Source organism: Colletotrichum chrysophilum, assembly GCF_026319265.1.
Source record: "Colletotrichum chrysophilum strain AFK26 chromosome Unknown scaffold_22, whole genome shotgun sequence".
NCBI lineage: Eukaryota > Fungi > Ascomycota > Sordariomycetes > Glomerellales > Glomerellaceae > Colletotrichum > Colletotrichum chrysophilum.
The window spans coordinates 37,363-53,224 of NW_026517309.1; the positions used below are offsets into that span (position 1 = coordinate 37,363).

Consider the following 15,862-nt stretch of genomic DNA (forward strand, 5'->3'; position numbering starts at 1 on the left):
GCTGCTGGGTTGGCAGCGACGCTACCCGTCTCTTTTGCCGCACTTATGCAAGCCGGCATCAAAGCTGGCCAAACAGTTCTCGTACACGCTGCAGCAGGCGGTTTGGGCACCATGGCTGTCCAAATTGCTGCCGCTCTGGGTTGCCGTGTAATCGGTACAGCTGGGTCCCAAGCCAAATGCACCGTGGCTACGCGGTGCGGAGCTCATGCTTGCGTAAACTACCTCGAACACACGGCATGGTGGGAGCAAGTACTAGAATTGACTGATGGCAAAGGAGCTGATATTGTTTTTGATCCCGTCGGCCTCGTTGACCCTAGCTTGAAATGCATCGCTCATCGGGGGAAAGTGTTGGTTGTTGGTTTTGCAGGTATACAAGACAACATGGAACGAGTAGTTATGAAACGCGTTCTTCTGAAGCAAGTCTCGCTCATTGGCTATGTGGGTTCCTCCTTTCACTCAAGCATTGTCCGTTTGCTGATAGAGGCACGCAGCGGTATGGCGAAAGTTCTCGTCGGTATCCTCAGGAGCAAAAGGCCACCTGGGATGGGCTTGAGCCGTTGATGGAAAGCGGGAGTATACAACCCGTGGTTTACGACACGCATTATGATGGGCTTCATAGTGTACCTCGGGCGCTGAGAGACATGGTGGATCGGAAGATTTGGGGCAAAGCCATCGTCACAATAGCCAGCGGTTCACCACTGGCAAGGCTTTGAAGTCCGGAAGTGCTTTGCAACATTTTTTGTGCAGGAAAGACACCGCACAATGATTATGACATTTCAAATCCACCTCCTTCCTTTCCCCTATGCCCGCCGGTATATAGCCATCCGCCATTCCAAGATTTTGTTTCTGACCACCAACCGAGAAGCCGTGCTGAGCCGGGGGGCAAGATTCTTCGTCCGCACTATGAGAAACCGTAAGGTACGAAGCTCCGACCACGGTAGCATTCCTCCCACAAGTGGCTCAGGGCCCATTCCCAAACGCCAGGCTTCGCGATGCATATACCACAATTGACCAGCCAGATCTATGAACAGGGTGGCAAGACGGCCAGATGATGCCACTCTTCGTCATCCCGCTCTTCAGACACCAGACCGTCCGCATGTCTTGACACCCCAAAGACCCCTGCCTGCGCTCACTCCCAACCACTCTCCTTGGTCGCTGGAGAGATGCGGTACCCACGCAAGGTTGCCGACTTCGTAATCACACTGCCAGCTAGCGAATGGGCTTCGTGTGCTATCGGGCTGGCCGGCGCCATTGGCAGCAGGACCGCCACCGAGGGAGTGGTTGTTGTTGTAGACATCCCAGAGCAAGACTTGGCAGTCGTCTCCTCCGGAAGCCAGGACGCCTCGCTTAAGGGGCGACCATTCGATGCTGTTGAGCGCACCGCCGTGGCCGCGAAGTTCCAACAAGGCCTGTCCAGGATGGCGCACGTCCAGAATGCGAATAACGTTGGAGTCCTGCGCAAACGTAGCCAGCAAGTGAGTGTCGTGAGGCGACGTCGCCAGTCTCAGCAAAGGAGGAGGGTTCGACATGGTCTGCTGGGCCAGGGTAGGACTGATCCGACCGCCATTGGCATCTGTGAAATCGGGTTAGCAAAGGCGCGAGGTGACTCTGCAATTCACACGACGTACCTCGGTCATCCTTGCCCGTGGGCTCGTATATAATTGTGCTATGCTCAAGACTGCGCAAGTCGAACATGCGGACACTGCCGTCCTGTCCACAGCTCACGAACACATCCACACTATTGGCACAGAAGCGCACGTCATATACCTCCTTGTCATGAGCAATCAATTGCGTCTTCGCCGTCAATGAGGGGATATCCCAGATTGTGCAGGTCGTGTCTATGCTCGAAGTAATGATCAAGCTTGGGGAGACCGTGTTCCAGTCCAATGAGGTCAGCGGCGCAGTGTGGTCCGGGGTTTTGGAGTTAGAGAGAAGCGCCAAAGGGGTGAGCTTTGTGACGCCGGGATCCCTGCCTTGTCGGTTGATCGAGTTGCTCTGGGACACAGGGCTTTCCGAGGGCAAAGACCACAATCGGAGGTGATCGCCGGACGTCGCAAGGAGATCGGTGGATTGTTTCTGCGAAGAGGGCGGTTCCCATAGGAGGCGGGTTACGGGGTACGAATGTGTGGCTTCGGCAACCTTTGAGAATTCGAGATTGAACTTGGGAGTTCCGGGCTGGTAGACGTCGTTGGGGGTCGGCACCATTTGGGTATCGAGGATTTGAATCTACGATAAAAAAGTCAGCATAGTCCTAGGCTGGCCAATGGGGTAAATCCGGGCCCTACAAAATTGTGTCCGTCCTCCAGATAGCTACCGACGGCGAGCTTGCCCGCTCCGTTGCCCTGAGGCGGCCACTTGCACCAGTCAAAGGCATAGAGTGCCCAAGGAGCAAGATAGTTGCTCGTTCCGGGCTGGACATTGGCGAGATCGAAGGCGGTGCTGCCAGGCACGCCATCCGACATACCAGAGTCGGCACGGGGCCGAATATCAGCCAAGCCTAGCGGAGTGTTCGAAATGTTCCGCTGAGAGCCGGGAGCATTGTATTTTTGATCTGGCGGCGACATGAATTGAGAACCGGATCCGCTGGGGGTCGTGGGGGTGTAGGGCGCGAATGTTGCGGCGCCTTCGTAGTTGGCAGCGGGGGAGGAGCGCGAGTAACTGTGTGTGAGACTCAAGCTGGGCTTGGAAGGGGTCTGGTAGTCTTGCGACTGCTGAGGCATTGTAGCCATGGCCGGGGCGGTGGTTGCGGTGATGGCGGGGGGACGGCCACCTGCACCGCCGGGTTGCAGTACGTTGGGCACCGACGATGTGCTCTGGAACTGGGGGGCGTTCGGAGAGGCCTGGTCCAGCTTGATCTGGGGAGCGGCGGGGGCGGCGGAGGAGGACGAGTATTCGCGGGGCGATAGCTGGCCGTGCTGCATCATGCCAGCAGGCATGTGCAGTTCGTCGTGCTGGGAGCCGTATGTGTTGGTTCGACGCGGGGTGGCCGAGGAAAACTGCTGTTGCTGCTGCGGCGGCGGCTGTTGCTGCTGCTGAGGTGTCGGTTGTTGTTGCTGGTTCATGGCCGCGACGGAGAAGGACGGCGCGTGGGAGGACGAGGAGAGATGAGTGACGGAGGGGGAAAGGCCCGGCGGCCCTGATGTCTCAGTCGCAGTGGGGTGTGCAGGCAGCGAATAGGTCGAATCGTGGTGATGATGGTGGTGCAGCTGGTGGCCATGGACCGGATGCAGCGCGGCGGGAATGGAAGCACGCTGCTGCTGCTGCTGCTGCTGGGAATATGAATGAGAGCGGGAGTGATAGGAAGGGGAGTGGGAGTAGGAATAGGAATGGGAGTGAGTGGGCGAATGCGAGAGGTCAGAAGATTGCGAGTAGGAGTGGGAATGGCGAGGCTGGAGGGGACGGGAGGAAGCGGAGTCGGGAGCGGCAGCGGCAGCGGCGAGGGGAGAAGGAGGGGCGGCAGCGGCGTTGGCGATGTTGAGGCCGCGATCGTGGTGATTCAGGTGCTCGGCGTCGTCTTCGTAGTAGAAGTTGGCGACGGCGTGTTTCTTGGGCGCAAGGGGCCCGGTCGCAGTCGCAGTCGCAGGCGCGGCTCCTGAGGCGAATTGAGGAGATGAAGTTGGAGAAGGAGAGAGGGTTATGGAAGGAGGATGATTGGGGTCGCGGTTGGGCGACAGATGCCGCTGATGCTGGTGTTGCTGGTGTTCGGGCTGCAGCTGGTACTGCAACCGCGGCGACTGCTGCTGTTGCTGAGAGTGGGATGACAAGGCACCAGAGGGCGAGGGTACCGGATTGGGCAGCGAATGGTGGAGGGAATCGGTGGCCGCCGTAGCGTCGTCCATGTCCATGCTGGCGCTGACGCTGAGGCTGGCCTGGCTGTGGCTCCGGCTATGGCTACGGCTCTGGTTCTGGCTCTGGCTGATGGCGTTGGCCGCAGCAGTGCTGCTGGCAGGGGCCCCAATGGAGCCCAAGGCCTGGGCCGCTTGCCAGAGCGCCGAAGTTGCGCTGAGCCGATGGGAATGTCGCTTGTGCTGCTGTTGTTCTTCCTCCTGCTTCTCCTTGTCGCCGACGCTCTGCTGCGACGCCGACCGGCGATGGCCCAGGAAATGCATATTTGCTGGTCAGGGCAAGTGGCCGTGATGTATGTAGAGTACCTAGGTAAGGAAAGGTAAGGTATGCAGGTTGCGTGGAGCCTCCAGCACAGGGCAAAACGGACGAGAGCAGAACAAAAACACCTGCTTGTCCAAGGAGCCCGGAATGACACGGCACGCGGCGAGGGACAGACCAGAGCAACACCAGCCGATGCCTGTGTTCGAGTAAGTCAGGCAAGGTACCGTGCCTCAACTCGGCGCACAAGACACGAGGGTCCTGATGCTACGTACTTGGCTGTAAAGAGTCAAAGTACTCTGGATCAATAGGAGCAAGAGAGTAATGAGACAGACCATGGGCAAGACTGACGACGAACGGTGGTGATGTCTGGACGCTCCGGAACACGAACACACAAACTTTGTCTTGGCCTCCGTCCGCGCGCTCCGCGTCGTCACTGCAGGAAAAACCGCCCTTCTACGGCATCACTTCTGACTAATAAAACGGCCTCCCAGTTGACTTATTGGCGCTGGACAAGGAGACGGGGGCCTTGGACGGGACGGGGGCAGATGATATAGGGATGCGCGTTGTTGCGAATCGTTTGGGATGCCGCGTATGTACTCTCCAATGTCTCGTCTCCCACAACCTCATTGCGTGAAGCTTGCCCTTCTCCCCTGATGGCTCCCTCCATGGAACTAACGGTTCAATGCCAATAAAGCTGCCAATGCTGCCAATTCCACATGGACGCACCTGATATGTCCCTGGCTTTAACTTGCCTAACCTTGTCTTGCCCAAGATGGCGCACAATACCTTGCCTTACCTGACTTTCCGCTCCTCGCCCACCAGCCGTGCCTTGCTTGAACCAAGTGCAACAAAACCTCTTCCTTGCTGGTGGGTTGGGATATCTGCACGCCGGCTGCCTGACTGACTCTTCCTCTTGGGCCAGAATGTGAGGCTGGGCGAGACTCCTTCCGACCGGTGCCCAACCCGTAAAACAAACAAGAAAACACATGGGAAACAAGGAAGAGGTGCCTTCAAAACGTCACATTGAGGGCCCATCCCCAGCTAGGTAGACCCAGTGGAATGGAAGTTTGTGGGAAATAAAAGACTGGAGACTTCAGACCAGACTTTCTCTGCTGTGTTAGGTTGGACCAAGCTTGGGCTCTGAGTAATGACTGACATTACATAAGCCACTAGGTACTCCACAAGCATTTGCTCCAGTGAATCAATGCTTACATGCAAGTCACCTTTATAAGCTTATCGGATTTCTTTCCAATGGATATTTCTTCCAGGTTGCGATAAGGAGCTAAGTCCAGTGACGTCTGTAGCTGGAGCAGAAAGGGTTGCCTCGTGCTGAACCGTGGCACATGCTCGGAGCTCGTGAGCTCGACACATTTACCTTCAGTTGCTGGCTTTCGTGACAAATCTTTGCCGTAGCCATAGCAGCCCCCGGATTCTCAAGCCGTGCCGGCCCATAGACTCCCCCATATCATCAACTTCGCTTCCGCGCCCGACAACTTGCTTACTCGTACATCTTAGCTGTCATCATTCATAGTATTACGCCATTCCACCCCATTCCACCCCATTTCTGCCGATTTGTCGCTCAAACAGCCCGACAGTCCTGTCGGCATCGTCCATGTGTCTTGATGGCCCCAGACTCCCCAAGATTCTTTGATCGGCTCTCGCTGAGCCGAAACAAATCGCCTCTCCTGCCGCTGCATATCTCTGCCGAAAGACGTGCAAACGATTACGATCTCGACGAACTGTCCCCACGACCGCACGACGCTCTGCTTCCAGAGTCGCCGCGAACACCCATTACGATGTCAAGACGCCGCTCTCCGTCTCCTGTGGACCCGTGGGATAAAGATGTTTTGGACGAAGACCCCCTCAGTCCCGCTGGGTCTATCTCCAAACTGAAGCCCAGGGCTAAGGCCTTGTTCGCCGGCCCTCCACCGCCGATCGCCGCCTCGATTCTGGTTCAGAATCCACCGCAGGGCAGAAGAAGTTCTAGAGAAGGTTCCAAAGCCGGTCGCAGTAGTCATGCGGCTGGGGGCATGGCCCCGAGCCGAGTCAGTTTCGGGAGCATTCTGTTCGATCAGAGTTCGCGCGGGTCAAGCTCCTCGTCCAGAGGTGATTCAATATGGCGCAACCTACAACATCGGGAGCGAGCGTTGCAGAAGGAAGTACAGCAATTGCTGGACATGCAGGCCACGGGACTAGCGCCTAGCAATGAGTCGACAGACACCATTGCCACAGGTGGACAGGACGCCTGGAGTGACTCAGGGAGTAGTACGCCCACGGGGACATTCTATTCTACAGCATCATCAAAGTCGCGGATGATGGCATCGCTCGATCCACCAGTGCGCGCGACCGCTCGTGGCGACATCATACCTGTTCGGCAACCGAAGACCTCGGGGCCTCAAGGCCTTCAGACCGCACGCAAAGGCTTGCGGCGTGCTCTAACGTACTTGACTGACTTGAAGTCCGAAGAGAACTCCTACATCGAATCCGCGCTGTCACAGCGCAAAAAGGCACTTTCGCATTTGGGCAACCTTTGCAGTCGTAAAGAAAGCATCTCTGCAGAGCTTCGTAGCCTTGCAGACAATGAGGAAGAGCCGCTGGGCAAAGAGCTTCGAGACCTTGGCGACCAGCATGAATCCTTGGGCCAGGAGATTCGTGAGTTAGAGGAGAAGCTCGTTGGCATGAGAAACAGGCATCGATGGCTCGAACGTAAAATGGCGGATGTCCGCAATCGCCGAGAGGCCGGCTTGAGCGGGTACAGAGGTGCGCTGAAGGAGGTCGAGGGCGAGGTTGCGTCTTTACTCCACCGGCCCCCCATTGAGCCTCTCGATCCCGACGTAGTCGAGGCTGTATCACGTACAGACCCTGGATCATCTTACGGGGCGAACGATTTGCCTGGGGGCGCTGATTTCTTTCGCATGATACCCGCCCGGCGTACGCTTAGCATGGCAAAAGACTGGTGGGAAAGTGAGGTCGACTTTTTGGAGCGACGGAAGGCCCAGGTTGACAAGGATCGTGAGGCACTCGACCAGGGCACGGCATTGTGGCAGGAAACCGTCGATCTCATCACCACGTTCGAGGCCGACCTGCGGAAGTCACTAAGCAGCGGCGTGAATGAGAAGGGCAAACAGACCCCGCGGATGCAGGAAGAGGCCGTTCAGTCGATGCTACCCAGGATGGGCAAGGTGATCCTGGAGCTCGAGGAACATATGCGGACTGCGGAGAAGAACAGCTGGAACCTCCTGATATGCGCCATCGGCGCTGAGCTCGAGGCGTTTAGAGAAGCTGAGCGCTTGCTTCGTAGCAGCCTCCCGCAACCCAGGGCGGAGGTTGGTGATGTCGAGGAACCCTGGCCAAATGATGAAGGCCAACAAGAACGCAACGAGAAGGATGCCGATGCCGTCGAGACGAATTCTGTTGGTAGCCACCACGACGAGAGTGACAACGAAGTACCGCCTGATTTGCTCGTATCGCACCTCGAAGAGCATGACGACGCACAACCACACGCCAAGCCCATTGGAGCTTCCTCGAGACGAGACAGCGACAACGAAGTGCCGCCAGAGTTCTTGGCTGAGCACAGTCTGTAGATTGTCTTCTTGGCCGGATTGAGGGAGCGCTGATGGATCACATTCGAGGGACTTGCGGTGACTGGTCGAGAGCACACGGCATGGATGATGAGTTGCGGGGAGGACCCCTAACTACGACTGCATTGGATTACTTACATTATGGCAAACGGCATTGGATAGGACAGGGCACGTAGGACAGGATACCCCACGAATAGTCAGTTTGAACGGCGTTTATCGGAATGCCTAGGAATCGATTTGCATCAAAGCCCACAGTTCGCCCGTCCCCATGTGCTCTCCGTCACGAGGCAATTTAGGTAAAGTCGCGGGTACGTACAAGTGAGCTGCAACTGTGGCGCACTGGATTGGTTGGTAACCTCGGCTATATCTGTATTTTGCGACGAGGACGATCCCGAAAGTGGGGTCTGAAGGTCCGGTGGTAAGGATACACGGGGGAGCCTGCGCCAGAGGCTTTTATAAAGAAAAGCTGGGCGACGAGAACGCCGTCTCGTCCACCATGCCCAACGACATTTGATAGCCCCCGCAGCACGATTCTAGCATCGCACGTAACATCTTCAGGGAGCAGAGTTTTGTCCGAAATCGAGAACACCGACCGGGTGCCCGCCGAGGCGCCACGCCCCGACCACCCGACCCTCGCCGAGCGTTCACCCAGGTGCCGAATCCCCCACGCAGCCGCCGAGCATTGCTGCGCCAATATTTGCAAGAAAAATGGCCGAATAGACGAGAAAATTGGAATGGTCGTTGGAATAGTCGTCGCGCCGTCGAAATTCATGAAAGGGGGGGGGGAGGAGGAGCAGTCATCGTCGTCCATCTACCGCGTACGCTCAAACCATCCGCTGGAGCCGGCGATCGCAACCGACTGGTCCATCACCCACTCGCCGACACCGAGATACTTGTCAATCCACTTCGACATGTCCTTGTTCTCGCCCGCGGCTCTGTCAGTCTTGAAACTGGGTCTGACGATTCCCAGAATGGGCACTTGTCAGCTGCCACGCATTCTCTTGACGCAGATTTGCACCTGCGGGTGACAGTTCTGTCCTGTCCAGTTCGGATCGATACTCACGTAAGGCCTGTCGAGCGCTTCATGCCAGCGAGGAAGGCGGAAACTGTAGGTAAAAGCATCAGCCGGTTGTCGTCCGACGGATCGGGGCAGTAAGAGAGAGGGGGGGGCAACGAACTGAGAACCGCATCGAATGCGTAGTGAGTCAGACGCCCAAACTTCGACCACAGCCCCAGAGTCAGCAAGTTGAGGAGCTATACGGAGGTTAAGACTGCGCAAGCAAGTCGAAGACGAGGCAGCGAGCGAGCACGCACGAGGAGGACTCGCCGCGCGGCCGGAAACGGGGGGAAGGAGGTGGTACCAACCATCTTGAAGATTCAGGTTTGTTGTTTCTGTTTCTTTTTTTGGCGTCGTTGGTTGAGGAGTTTGCGTGTTTCTATTCTCCTTTGCGTTTTGGGTTTTGTTGGTGTCGAAGAGGCGGTATCGTCGCTTGGGTTTTGGAGACAAAGGGTGTTGTCATGGGACAAGGCTCGTCTGGCACACCACCAGGGTGGACACTTTTCGCACCTGAGAGGACCCCACGGGAGGATGGGCTGGCGGCGACTGGTGCAGCGAGTGCTGTGCCTGGCCTGAGGTGGTCGGTGAGCGGTGCAAAGCTCGCGTGGACTGTGCGCTACTGCGTCCGCTTAGGTACCTGCCAGGCCTCAGGCTGCCGGGCCGCCGCCGAGGGTGGGCCGTTCATGTTCATCGTGGCACCGTCCAGCGAGGTGTCTGCGGCGATAAGGAGCGCGCGACTTTGGGAGAAGTACCTCTCTCTGAGACGGTCAAGTACCTCGACGTACCTCGATACGGAGCTCGCGTTTCAGTGGAACCAAGCGTTGTCAAAGTCACGTGGCCCTGAAGTCAGCTCCAAGTGGGGTCAGGTTGCTCTCATCGGTTACCCGACGAACTCTGTTTGTTGCATATTTCTCGCTTGGAGTCTTTTCGACGGTTTTTCCCTCTTTAGCCCCCTCAACGGTCTGCCCGTAGGCGCTCCCCTGCCTGGACGGCCGATAAGCGGCGGTGCAGGACGCGACTCGGTGCATGGTACCGTTATCGGGACAATTTGATTCGCGTCACGACGAAGAGGGGAATGGGATTGGGCGATCTGGTGCGGACCTTGGACCTTGTGCCTTGGGTCTCGGAGTTGGAGGACTTTTCCTCCTCCGCGGTTCAGATTCAGTGCCCCGTCGATTTTGGAGGGCCGGAGCTACAGTACCACTTATCTTTTTGACGAGGGCATTGGACATTCCGCGGACAGGCCAGGAAGCACCCCAAGTGGACCAGGGGACCTCTCCACTGCGACGCTTTCCCTTTTTTTTAGCTGGTGGGGAGCCCTGCTGGAGAGCCAAGGTGTCCAGCAATGGAGGGGCTTGGAGGGGTCGGGCTGGCGCTGCCGCACCCGTTGGAAATAGCTGTGTGTCAAAAGCATGAGCTCTGGTTTGTTGAGTGTTTGAGGCTTTATGGCCCAGCGCCCAGCCAAGGTCGCCCAAGGAAACGGAGCTCCGTCGCAGAGTGGGAGAAGGGACAGCAGAGATTGGACACTACCAGGAACTCGTGGACTTGGGCAGAGGCAGAGAGGACCCGGACCAAATGGTCGGAGGCGAGCGAGGGATGGGACTGTTGAAGGGGAACTTGGGAAGGGAAGGTGGGAAGAAGAAGAAAAAAACACGAAAGAAAGGCCGAAACTAACAATGCTATTGAAATCCCTCACATCCCATCCCGTCCATGCTCCCCGTTCCGCCATCCCCGCCGGTGTCTTCTACTACCTCCCTCCTCCCATTACTACTGTTCGCGGGGTTCCCTCTCTTGCGGGCTTCTCTTCATCATTTATTTTTATTTTCCGCCGCACCGCTTCTGAATCACTTCACGTTGGACAGCATCACGCTCGAGCGTCGACGAGAGAATAAATAGCTTGGCTCAGGTAAGTGGAACGAGTCGCATCAACACCAGCACCAAGCACTGCATCCCACGTCTACACCCCTGCCAGTTTTGTTTCTGCGTCTGGTCCTGTTTCTGTTTTCTCTCCCAGTTCCGCCTGGCACTATCACTGGCCTGACCTCACCTTACCCGACCTTGGGTCTCGCGTCACCCTGTTCCGGCTGGGCATTCTATTTACGTGTACTGCCGGGTTTGCGCCGGTGTGCAATGTACACAGAACGTGCGTGCCGAGCAGTGGGAAGACCAGAGAAAAAAGGTGAGGTGAGGCGGGAAAAGGGCAAGTGCGCACATACCAGAGGATGGGCATGAACAGGGTCCCCGTCCGGGAAAGGTGAGGTGAGGAAGGGACGAGGGTGCTGTCACAGCACCTCATGTTAGTGGGGCTCCCCGGTGGTGCTGGGTGCCCGGCGCTGCCAAAGCTGCTGGGTTCCCGGTCTGTTAGCAACGTTGGCTGATTGCTGCCACTGCGTTGAATTGAGGGGCAGTTTTCCCACCCGACCCCAAAAAGTCAATGGAAACCAACGAGGGGCAGCAGCACCGCACCAAGGTCCAGCGCCAGCCAGCGCTACCGGGAAACCGCCGACGCCGACCACCACCACCGCAGCAGCAGCGGCAATCTTCAGACGGACAGCAAGCAGCTTCTTCACTCGGTCTGGGCCAAGCAGCAAATTATTTCTCTTGCTCCCACCTCGTGTGTCTTGTCTGTCTGCCCTGTCCTGACGTCTGTTGTCTCTGCTCTGTCTTCCCCCCCCCGTCCTTCAACAAATACCCATCTTGGTTGAGGCTCCCTGTCTGCATAAATCTTGTACTTTAGGGTCTCACCCATCCATCAGCCATTAGATTTTTTTTTTTTATCTCTCACTGTCCTCCCACTCCCACTCTCCTCACATCATCCCTCTTCCTCCTCCAACCCTCCACTGCCTGTCGACCAAGCAGGATCTAATAGCTGCCGCAGACCAGAGATTGTCACGACGCCAGCTTATCCACCTCTCCCTTCGAAATCGATACCCCGCCGTCAAATCTTCACAATGGCTGCTACTGCTCAGGACCACCTTGATGTAGGCGGAAAGATCGCCTGGCTCTCCAGCCTCGACACTGCCTACCAGCCCGAGAAGAACTACCGCCGCTCTTCCATCATCTGCACCATCGGTCCCAAGACCAACTCTGTTGAGGCCATCAACGCTCTGCGCAAGTCCGGTCTGAACGTCGTGCGCATGAACTTCTCCGTGAGCCACCCCGCTGCCTCTCCCTGTTTGACGGCAATCGGCTAACATGTTATCCACCAACAGCACGGCAGCTACGAGTACCACCAGTCCGTCATTGACAATGCCCGCGCCGCCGAGAAGGCCCAGCCCGGCCGTCAGGTCGCCATCGCCCTCGACACCAAGGGCCCCGAGATCCGCACCGGCAACACCAAGGACGACGCTGATATCCCCATCTCCGCCGGCAAGATCATGAACTTCACCACCGACGACCAATACGCCACTGCCTGCGATACTGAAAACATGTACGTAATATCCCTGCCTCACGAAATTTTTCTCGGCCGCTAACACTTCTGCGCAGGTACGTTGACTACAAGAACATCACCAAGGTCATCGAGCCCGGCCGTATCATCTACGTTGACGACGGTGTCCTGGCTTTTGATGTCATCAAGGTCGTCGATGACAAGACCGTCCAGGTCCGCGCCCGCAACAACGGCTTCATTTCCTCCAAGAAGGGTGTCAACCTACCCAACACCGATGTCGATCTTCCCGCTCTCTCCGAGAAGGACAAGAACGACCTGAGGTTTGGTGTCAAGAACAACGTCGACATGGTCTTCGCCTCATTTATCCGCCGTGGCCAGGACATCACGGACATTCGTGACGTCCTTGGCGAGGAGGGCAAGCACATCCAGATCATTGCCAAGATCGAGAACCGTCAGGGTCTCAACAACTTCGAGGAGATTCTCCAGGAGACCGACGGTGTCATGGTCGCCCGTGGCGATCTCGGTATTGAGATCCCCGCCGCCGAGGTCTTCGCCGCCCAGAAGAAGATGATTGCTCTGTGCAACAGGGCCGGCAAGCCCGTCATCTGCGCCACCCAGATGCTCGAGTCCATGATCAAGAACCCTCGCCCTACCCGTGCCGAGATTAGCGATGTTGGCAACGCCATCACTGACGGTGCCGACTGCGTCATGTTGTCTGGCGAGACCGCCAAGGGTAGCTACCCTAACGAAGCCGTTTCCGAGATGCACGAGGCCTGCCTCAAGGCGGAGAACACGATCCCCTACGTTTCGCACTTCGAGGAGATGTGCACTCTGGTCAAGCGTCCCGTCAGCGTCGTCGAGTCTTGCGCCATGGCTGCTGTCAGGACTTCTCTCGACCTGAATGCCGGTGGTATCATCGTCCTGTCCACCTCTGGTGACTCCGCTCGCCTTCTCTCCAAGTACCGTCCTGTCTGCCCCATCTTCATGGTCACAAGAAACCCCTCTGCTTCCCGCTACGCTCACTTGTACCGGGGCGTTTACCCCTTCCTGTTCCCCGAGGCCAAGCCTGACTTCAGCAAGGTCAACTGGCAGGAGGATGTCGACCGCCGCATTAAGTGGGCTGTCGAGAACGCTCTGGAGCTCAACATCGTCAGCAAGGGCGACACCGTTGTCGTTGTTCAGGGGTGGAAGGGCGGCATGGGCAACACCAACACCATCCGTATTGTCAAGGCCGACCCTGAGCACCTGGGTCTCGGTATGTTGAACTAAATTGCATGTGAGGGAAATAGAAAATGCTGTTGGCGTATGGGAGGAATCAAAGTACCTAGTTAAATCCTGATAGACGATGGTGGGCCACGATGCCCTTTGACGCGAGTATGAATTACACAAATGAATAAAGCAGATATCACCTTCCAGTCGTTCGATCTATATTGATATCTTGATCTCAACCATACCATCCAGTCTCGACTGAGTTGCGGAGTAGTCGGAGTCGCAAGGAAGGGATGAACTCACACGGGTGCTCTGTCCAGGTCTAATGTATGGATGCGGAGACCTGTGAAGAACGGCTTTTGACCATTTCAACTTCACATGCAATGCACGTCTCTCGCAGCCATCGAACATGTCCTTAAATTTACAAGTTCTTCACCTCGAAGTTCTTCCGAAGATATTCGCCATACTTTATGATCAAGAACGGCACGGGCACTAAAGCTGCCGCAATGAATCCAAGAACACTGTTTCCCCAACCCACGCCCAAATCCTCATACATCTTCAGACCAGCAAGAGGCAGAACAGCGCCAGCCACGGACCGCACGACTGCATTCGCTGCCAGCGCGGAAGCCGCATAGATGGTAAACGAGTCAACCAGATAAAGTTGCAACGCCATGAAGATGATGAGGTTGCCAACGCCAATGATGGAAGTGCCAAGGATTGGTACGATCCAGTGCACACCGTACTCCGCTGTCCAGCCATAGATGAAGAGGCCTGCGGGAAGGAAAAGGGCGCCGGCCGGAAGCGAAACCAGCCGGTATTCGGGCTTCATTCCCTCGCGAGCTGTTCCAGCTTCGTCTGCGGCTGCATCGGCCTCGGCCGCTTTCTTTTTCACATACTTGTCTGAAGTAATGCTGAAGAATACCACGCCGATCATGGAGCCAACACCTAGACCGAGGAAGGCTAGACCGGCTGTACCGGCGCTAAATTGATACTGAAGCATGAAGACGGACGTAATGGAGGTGAACATGAGGTACAGATATCCGTATACGACGGCGATGTAGAAGCCACTGATACGAAGGGTCAGCCAAGTATCAAGGGGGCCGGTATGGATGGGCCTACAATATTTGAGTGATTGGCGAGAAGGCGATCATTTTGAGAGGTCTAACGATACCGCGCTTGAAGTAATCGGCTGATGAAAGACCAATGTCAAGCTTCGATCGCAGCATCTTGTTCCCCGTCTCCTTTTGGAGCCGACGAACCTTCTTGTCCAGAATGACGGCCGCATACGTCTCCTTGAGGAAAATGACCATGATGATGCTAATGACGCCTGACACGATCGAGAGTAATCGGAACGTCCAGCGCCACCCCGCGCTTTCACTCAAAAACCCACCAGCAACCGGGCCTACGATCGGACCGAGGAGAGGTCCGATACTGAAGACAGACATGGCGACACCACGCTTCTCCTGACGGATCATGTCGGCGATGGAGCCGCCCCCGTTAGTGATGGGGCACGAGCCGAAGATACCTGCGAATAACCGGAATACGATGAGAGCGTTTAGGGTCGGGGCGAAGGCGGCGCCGATATTGAAGCATATGAAGCAGAAGTTGCAGATATGATAGACTATCGTGCGGCCGTAGATCTCGCTGAGAGGAGCGCACAGGAGGGGTCCTGCTGCGAAGCCGAGTACGTAGACTGGAACTTTCTGTTGGCCTGATTTCTGCTTATGAGCGAGGGGATTGTTCACTGACCGGAGACGACGAAGGACGCTAGGTAGGGGCTGTCATTTTTAAACTCTTTCATGAGTTCTGGGACACCTGGGGCAAAGATAGCTGTGGCAGAAGAATTAGTTTTCGCTGGAGACAAGGTCGGAGAAGAATCATACATGAAGCAAGGGGGGTGACGAATGTCATGGCACTGATCAGTGTGCATGTCATGACTTTCCTCCAGGTTGGCCAGTTGTATGGGTTTTGAGGATCGTCGTCGCCATCCCACCATACCACATTCTCGTCCTCTGAACTTTCTCCACCGTCCGGCTCGTTTGTTTGAGGACCCTTCTCAATATCTTCATGTCTATGGTTGCTCGTAGTTGATTTCCGCGCGTCTGATGCCCGTCTGTGTCTTGCTAGGGATCGTCTTCTTTGCTGTTCGCCGCGCTCATCGAGTACATAGCCCAGACTAGAGGGGATATCGGCGTCGTGACCTTCTGCGTAGGCCTCTGCCGTCTTTTCTTCTCTTGTGGGCTCACGTTTCAGTAAGTGAGGTGGTCCAGGGTCCTCGTTGTCACGTTCAGTCTCTCGACTTGATGCGCGGTCATCTGTTGTATGGCCAGTCTCCTTTTCTGATGGATCTGAAGGCATGTCGTAAGAGGTCTGCCGAGCTGACAGTGAGTATTAATACTGATGTATGTGGTTTGAGGACTTCTAGATGTGTATCGAACGGAATAAAGAGTGTTTGTATGTGCATGCTATGCGATCCGTCCCGAGCCTTGGCAACTCGTTACGCTATCCACACGCGCTTGG

The 15,862-nt window shown here is 56.3% G+C and overlaps 5 protein-coding genes across 5 annotated transcripts; 2 read left to right on the forward strand and 3 right to left on the reverse strand.

Moving 5' to 3' along the window:
- Window positions 1-1,076: 1,076 nt before the first annotated feature.
- Window positions 1,077-4,109, reverse strand: COL26b_003771 (uncharacterized protein; the record flags this gene model as incomplete). Its single annotated transcript, XM_053176662.1, has 3 exons — window positions 1,077-1,573; window positions 1,629-2,226; window positions 2,286-4,109. The coding sequence occupies 3 exons, from the start codon at window positions 4,107-4,109 to the stop codon at window positions 1,077-1,079; spliced, it is 2,919 nt and encodes a 972-aa protein (XP_053039272.1).
- A 2,175-nt stretch (window positions 4,110-6,284) lies between these two features.
- COL26b_003772 (uncharacterized protein) lies at window positions 6,285-7,691 on the forward strand (the record flags this gene model as incomplete). Its single annotated transcript, XM_053176663.1, has 2 exons — window positions 6,285-6,372; window positions 6,403-7,691. 2 exons carry the CDS (start codon window positions 6,285-6,287, stop codon window positions 7,689-7,691), a joined length of 1,377 nt encoding a protein of 458 aa, XP_053039273.1.
- Window positions 7,692-8,499: 808 nt separating this feature from the next.
- On the reverse strand, window positions 8,500-9,056 carry COL26b_003773 (uncharacterized protein; the record flags this gene model as incomplete). Its single annotated transcript, XM_053176664.1, has 4 exons — window positions 8,500-8,623; window positions 8,752-8,794; window positions 8,867-8,942; window positions 9,003-9,056. 4 exons carry the CDS (start codon window positions 9,054-9,056, stop codon window positions 8,500-8,502), a joined length of 297 nt encoding a protein of 98 aa, XP_053039274.1.
- A 2,640-nt stretch (window positions 9,057-11,696) lies between these two features.
- PKI1 (Pyruvate kinase) lies at window positions 11,697-13,402 on the forward strand (the record flags this gene model as incomplete). Its single annotated transcript, XM_053176665.1, has 3 exons — window positions 11,697-11,894; window positions 11,958-12,175; window positions 12,232-13,402. 3 exons carry the CDS (start codon window positions 11,697-11,699, stop codon window positions 13,400-13,402), a joined length of 1,587 nt encoding a protein of 528 aa, XP_053039275.1.
- Window positions 13,403-13,763: 361 nt separating this feature from the next.
- On the reverse strand, window positions 13,764-15,700 carry COL26b_003775 (uncharacterized protein; the record flags this gene model as incomplete). Its single annotated transcript, XM_053176666.1, has 3 exons — window positions 13,764-14,409; window positions 14,462-15,035; window positions 15,226-15,700. 3 exons carry the CDS (start codon window positions 15,698-15,700, stop codon window positions 13,764-13,766), a joined length of 1,695 nt encoding a protein of 564 aa, XP_053039276.1.
- Window positions 15,701-15,862: the final 162 nt, after the last annotated feature.